The sequence below is a fragment of the Pholcus phalangioides genome, unplaced genomic scaffold (assembly GCF_987345545.1).
Source record: "Pholcus phalangioides strain wild (caught in Gottingen) unplaced genomic scaffold, Ppha-v1.0 ptg000039l_1, whole genome shotgun sequence".
NCBI lineage: Eukaryota > Metazoa > Arthropoda > Arachnida > Araneae > Pholcidae > Pholcus > Pholcus phalangioides.
Window position 1 is genome coordinate 25,543,015 of NW_028301625.1, and position 6,000 is coordinate 25,549,014.

Below are 6,000 nucleotides of genomic sequence, written 5' to 3' on the forward strand. Positions count from 1 at the left end.
AAAAGGCCAAGAACCCCTGGTCTATCCTGTGTTGGTGACACGAAAAAGAATCAAGATACAATGAAAGAGTGCTTAAAACATAAAAATTACAAATACCGTAATGTCAAAATTTCTCCTCGAACCAGCTAAATTTTCTCACGGACAGATTACCGATTGGTGACTACTGATGTAATCTACATCATCATTATAACTACTGCATTTGTACTGCTATTCATTTACTATGATTGACTTATTTTTATTTGCACAGCTTTCCACGATCATTTCTCGCGTAACCCTTAGTGATGTCTAGAGGAACCCCGGTAAAGGAACGCTGGTCTAGAAGAGGAGGATCGGATCGGATGACCTGTTGATACCAGAAACTAACCACTCGAAATTCAGCAAAAATTCTAAACATTATTTGTGAAATTAGTCGGAGAAATCTTTCATGTGTTGGATGGATGCTTATGAAACGCAGCGAAAAAAGAGGCGATTTTTTTTCAAGCCCAATTTTTCTTCAATGACCTAAGACGGATTCCAAAAGCTAGGGGCTGTGATATTTTATCACATACAACATACCGATCACACAAATCACATCATTCACAAAAGCCACATGAAAAACTTTTTTTTTTGTGCCTCCGCACCAGCTAAATTCTACAAGGGCGGAATTTTCGAAACGCCCGAAAAATAGAGAGAAAAAGTCTTGAACCTTTTTTTTTTATACTCGCTTCAAAAAACTTACACAAGAAAAACGCGCCGAAAAATTCGGGACGACCCAATACTGTGTATTATCATCTCGTAATTTTCTTCCATTATAAGCACATTAATAGTTGTAGGAGAGGTGGGTGAGAGAGAGATTCTCTTCTCTCTCTACGTGATGACGTAATTGATGACGCAAAACACGTCACGGATGGGTACTCGCGTGGAATTATGGGTAACGTATGTGATAAAACTCCCACACAGAGGAAAAAATGCATTGCATAACTTAATTATTAACTAACTTGTCAGACGATAATTGAGCGATTATCAGGTAATAATAGGATGAACTTGCAGACGACAAATTGGAGATATCCATTGATTTCCTCTTGCGTAATTTATTCGGTAAAACAAAGATATTACCATTTATATTTTAATGAAATCTATATTTTTTTAATTAGTTTGTATAATAAAAATATTGCATATTCATAATTAGATTCAATTATGCATATATAAATGATGCACGCATGATTTTACGATGAAATCGAAGTTCCGAAATGCTTTTGTTATGCTATTATTCGAAGGATGGACAGCCGGGCCGTGGAGTGTCCTCTCGGGGCCAAGGGCAGACTTTTTCTTGGAGCCCCTTGAAAGGGTTATAATTTTTGTGCAAAATAAATGTTTTTTTTTGGGGGTGCCCCGGTTGACCCAGCCTAGTTACGGGTCTGACGGACAGGTATTTTTAACCTTTTAACGGTCGCATTCTCAGATTTATATGGATTTTTATAATTTTATTCTTTCATTTCCCCTTCTGATCCTTCAGTTTAGACCAGTGGATCTCGAACTTTTGTCATCCGCGGCTCCCTTGCCCAATTCATGGTTCGTCTGCGGCTCCCCAGAATAGTTTGATTCGATATTTTACCTTATAAAAGAACCACTTCAAAGCATAAATAGGCATACGAATCAATATCTCTAGTTTGCGGCGACGCCCCTGACAAAGGTTGGTGACGCCGCTAGGAGCCGCGAAGAACACTTTGAGAAACACCTTGGTTTAGATATACTGTATCAATCAAAAAATCCATGGAAAAAAAATTTTCTTTCCATGTTTTCTGAATTTGGCTATGTCCGTAGAAAGAACATTAACATTAAAAACAAAAATATTGAATTTTATTCATCCTTAAAAATAGATGACTTGAAAAAAAATAAATTCATGGTATTGCATGTGTTGAAATGAACAAAATTTTTGTTTTGTAAATTAATTTTGGAATCTCACACCTTTAGGAAAAAAAATCAAGTGCTTTCATGAACAAAAAATATTTGTTTCTGATTAATAAGACCGATGTTCCCAAAAAAAAGGTTAAGGCCATAAATTTTATTTTTTTAACGCCATACTTACTCGTAAAAACTTTCTATATTTTCTATACGTTCTAGACCGAGCTTATACATTTTGCGGCCCTTCGCAATATCTATATCAGTGGTTCTCAACTGTTGGAAGCCCGCGGCCCGGTTGATTTCTTTTTAGTGATCGGAAGGCCTAGTCATGCATGCATACGACAAATGAGCAACAAATGGAGAAAAATTAGACAGTGAGATCACTCACGGCCCGGTTTAACTGATGTCAGGGCCGGTACCGTCAGTGCCGTCTTAACGCATGGGCCCACCCGGGGGTCTTGAGAGCTGGGGGGGGGGCGTGAAAACGAGATCTAGTACTATTTCATAAGAGTAAAAGCATGTAAATAGGCATTTCTAGCCAGGTAAGGACAATGAAAATAATTTTGCCCGTGGGCCCATGATTCCCTTAAGATGGCTCTGGGTATCGGGCTGCGGCCCGGTGGTTGACAAACACTAATCTATATGCATGACCCTCACTAATGAACAGATTCCAATCTAAAGGCCCGATAATCGAACTAAAAATATATTCCCGTAATAAATTCACTAGGAAATCAATGTAGCTTTTTTGAAGCAGCCACGGTAAAAATGATCACGTTGTCAACATTTTTTTTTCATTTGGCGACCTGGTTCGGCTGTATTCTTTGCACCTGCTCAAGAGTCCGGTCTTGTATATATATTTTCAATTTTTCTCTCTATCAATATCATAATCCTTCATTGTAATTATTGAAGATTTCAGCCACCGTCAATCCAATATATTTCGTTGTTTCTTTTCAGTTTCGGAATTTATTTTGTAAATTATACAACGGCTTATTTAATCCACGTGGCTCGTGTATAATGGCTTCTTCGGTATTTCGAACGTCCATTTTTTTGACTGAAACATTAAAATTGATTTTTAACTGCTTTGCGAAATCGATGCTGGCACCTGCAAGAATGGATGATGGTTCTCGCTGATCAATGCCGCGAGATTCATTAGCATAAACACTCACTGGTTAAACACACACAAAGGCCATTCTTTGAAGTCTTAATAAGTATAGTATTAGCTCGGAGTCCGATTGACCAAGAGCCGGTTGCTTTTAGGGCCTTCAGAGAAAATTTGTCATGCAATAGATCAGCGTTTCTCAACCTATGGTCCGCGGACAAGAATTGGTCCGTGGAGATGGGACAGATGGTCCGCGCAAGCAGACTTGAAAATTTATTGAAACTGAATGAAAATTATTCAATTGGATGATGTTTACCCACTGTAGGTTCGATTAAAAAAAAAAAACCCTTTTAACTGAGCTTGAAGAACCAGATACACTCGGGTTCCCATCAGTGCCGTCCGCATGGGTCCACCCGGACACGGCCTGAGAGTCTTAAGAGAAGAGGGAGCTTCACAAAAATGAGATCTGGTTGAAATTTTCGAGTGAACACGTAAATTTGAAAAGTAGGGCCTCAGAAAAATCACTTGGCCCGGGGGCCCATGATGCTCTTAAAACAGCCCTGGTTCCCGTCACTCATCCTACTTTGAAAGCTATTTCCCCTATACTGCAGCAGGGCTCCTAGACTACAATTTTTGGCGGGTCTCTGATCAGATTTTTCATTGCCCCCCCAATAGTGAACTCACAGTGTGAAAAACAAAAAAAAAAAGAAGATAAGAATTAGAATATAAGAGCCCCGGGGTTTCAGTCCTGTCAGCCCCACCCGTGTGGGGCCATGTCGAAGGCCCACAAAATAGTAATGTGAATTAATGGTCCATCGAATTATTTCAGAAAATTTAGTGGTCCTTGGGTTTAGAAAGGTTGAGAAACGCTGCAATAGAGATATGAGAGAGAACTTTAAAGGACTCTTACCTTTGACTAGGTTCTTCCTCGGCTGAGGTTTTTCTTGTTTTCTTCTGCTAGACATTTCATCGAGTTTTTGGTTAGTCCAAAACGTGCACGGTACATGAATACATAATAATTGAGCGAAGTAAAACTATCAAACTATGGCGGCTACCAAAGCATTCTGGGTATAGGCAAAAAAGAACAAAAAAGAATAGGAAACACCTGCTGTGTGTCACACCAAATTGAACAGTGTCCTCGCTGTTCCGGATCAGAATCAAGTCCGACTTCAGAGTCCCTTCACTGGACACGACATAGCTGGTTGGGCTCCAGAATTCGATTCTCTTGCCGGCGTATATTATATAGCCCCGAGGCAAAGTCTTTTAGTCTTGTAATCTTTCCGCGTTGATGAATCGTTGCTGGTACCAGGTGTTTTCTTTAACCGTCTGCCCCGCAGTTCCTTTTAAGCTATCGATGAAATTGTTATTTTTTTTTTTCTTTCCTATCACCGCAGAAATTGAGCAGTTCTTGTTGGCACTTGTTTGAGTGTTGTTATAAAAATCGAATGGGTTCTCTCTTTGAAGATCCGCTCGTGAACTCACTCACATATAACATCCAAGATATTCTTCGCCAGCGAAGGGTGCTGTTGAGGTTCGGAACCACAAGTCTGAAATGAATACAGACCAGGGCGCTTTACTTAACGGTTCTGGTGCTTAACCCTCCTCCTCTTTGGGATCATAAGAGGCGCAAGACGTCGAGGGGTGAGTGAAATGAATGGGGGGGTCCCTAAGATCCTCCTGCTGAGCCCTGACTTTCCCCCCTTACAAGATTACGGGCCGGAACGCTATGGTACTCTTTTTTCCGCAACTTTTTTTTTTCTTCCTTGAACCTCCTGGATGCAGCAGTTGAGTTCTTCCCTCTGAGAAGAAAAGAAAGAGTACGGTGAAGTTGGGACGCGTAGTGGAGTTCTTCGGTAAACAATTTTATCTCTCTCACCTTTTTTTTCACGTTTCACATGAAAACTTTGGACTTCAGATAATAACAGGCGCGACAAATTGTCCCTTTTTTTTCTTTCTCCTTTTTTTGTCGAGCTCAAAAACATTTACTTGACCACGTAATATCCTCGATTATTTTAATTCTTTCTCCGTTAATACACTTGATATACACATCCACTTCAGAGAGCTCAGAGTCATGACTTTTTCTTTTCTCTTTTGCCTGCAGATCTGCACGTTTAAGGCACGTTATTAATGTAATTCTTTGGTTTCCGTTATTTTTCCTGGGTTTATATATCCTTAGATTTTATCCTTCTTTATTTTTTCTCTCTCTAAAATATCTTTAGGAACAGTTAATGAGGTATATGAGTATTCACAGTGCGACACAATTGGTCTCAGAACATGATGATCGAGAGTTCCCCAAAAAGTCACTCCTCCACTGATGATAGAGGAGAGATGTACCGGCGTCGGAAGCGGAAACTTCGAGGCTTGATTTGTTTCATGTTGTCGATGAGTATCCGAGCATGAGGTAGATTTTAAAGCCACTCTTTGAAGATTACATGAAGATCCGGCAACAAACATAAACTGAAGGAAAAAAAATCAAGCAACAGAAAAGGTAGCAGTTGTGCTCGCAGATCGGTTGCCCTTCTGGCACTGACGCGCCTATTACTAAAGATTCGCGCTCGTCAGCTGATGATCCGGGCGGTTTCGAAGGAACTGCCAGCACGCGGGTGTCTCATTGGGTGAAACGCTACTCTGTGGGCGGAGATTTCGGTTTTCTTTCGTGAGCGCCACCCTATCGGTGCCCGTTTTACAAAAAAAATAGGCGGCAACTAGTTTTGATCGACGGCTCGGTTTATGTTTGTTTCTTTTCTTGGGAAGCTTGGCGCACGTGTTTCTGAGAAATCTTACGGAAGGAGGGAGAGAAAGAAACCCAAGAGAATGAAACTCTCTATAAACGCGAGTAATTCTTTATTTGCTCGTGGTTTGTGTTTTAAGAAAGTGAGGATATTCTTGATTAGATATCGGTTATTTTTCGCATTTTAAAGATAACGAAATGCGACATTAATATGAATCCGGGTAACTTACAAGATCTCGTGAGTTGAGGTCAGGGCCGGAACTAGAGGGGGTGGGGAGGGGGGCAA

General features: G+C 40.4%; 1 protein-coding gene across 1 annotated transcript in view; it reads right to left on the reverse strand.

The window, feature by feature from the left end:
• LOC149065759 (BCL11 transcription factor A-like) overlaps nucleotides 1-5,529 on the reverse strand; it is a 96,150-nt gene extending 90,621 nt beyond the window's left edge. The window contains exon 1 of the mRNA XM_089253441.1: nucleotides 3,894-5,529. Within this exon, the coding sequence (XP_089109567.1) occupies nucleotides 3,894-3,948 (55 nt within the window). The 5' untranslated portion in view covers nucleotides 3,949-5,529. The remainder of the gene's footprint in view (nucleotides 1-3,893) is intronic.
• Between the last annotated feature and the right edge of the window lie 471 nt (nucleotides 5,530-6,000).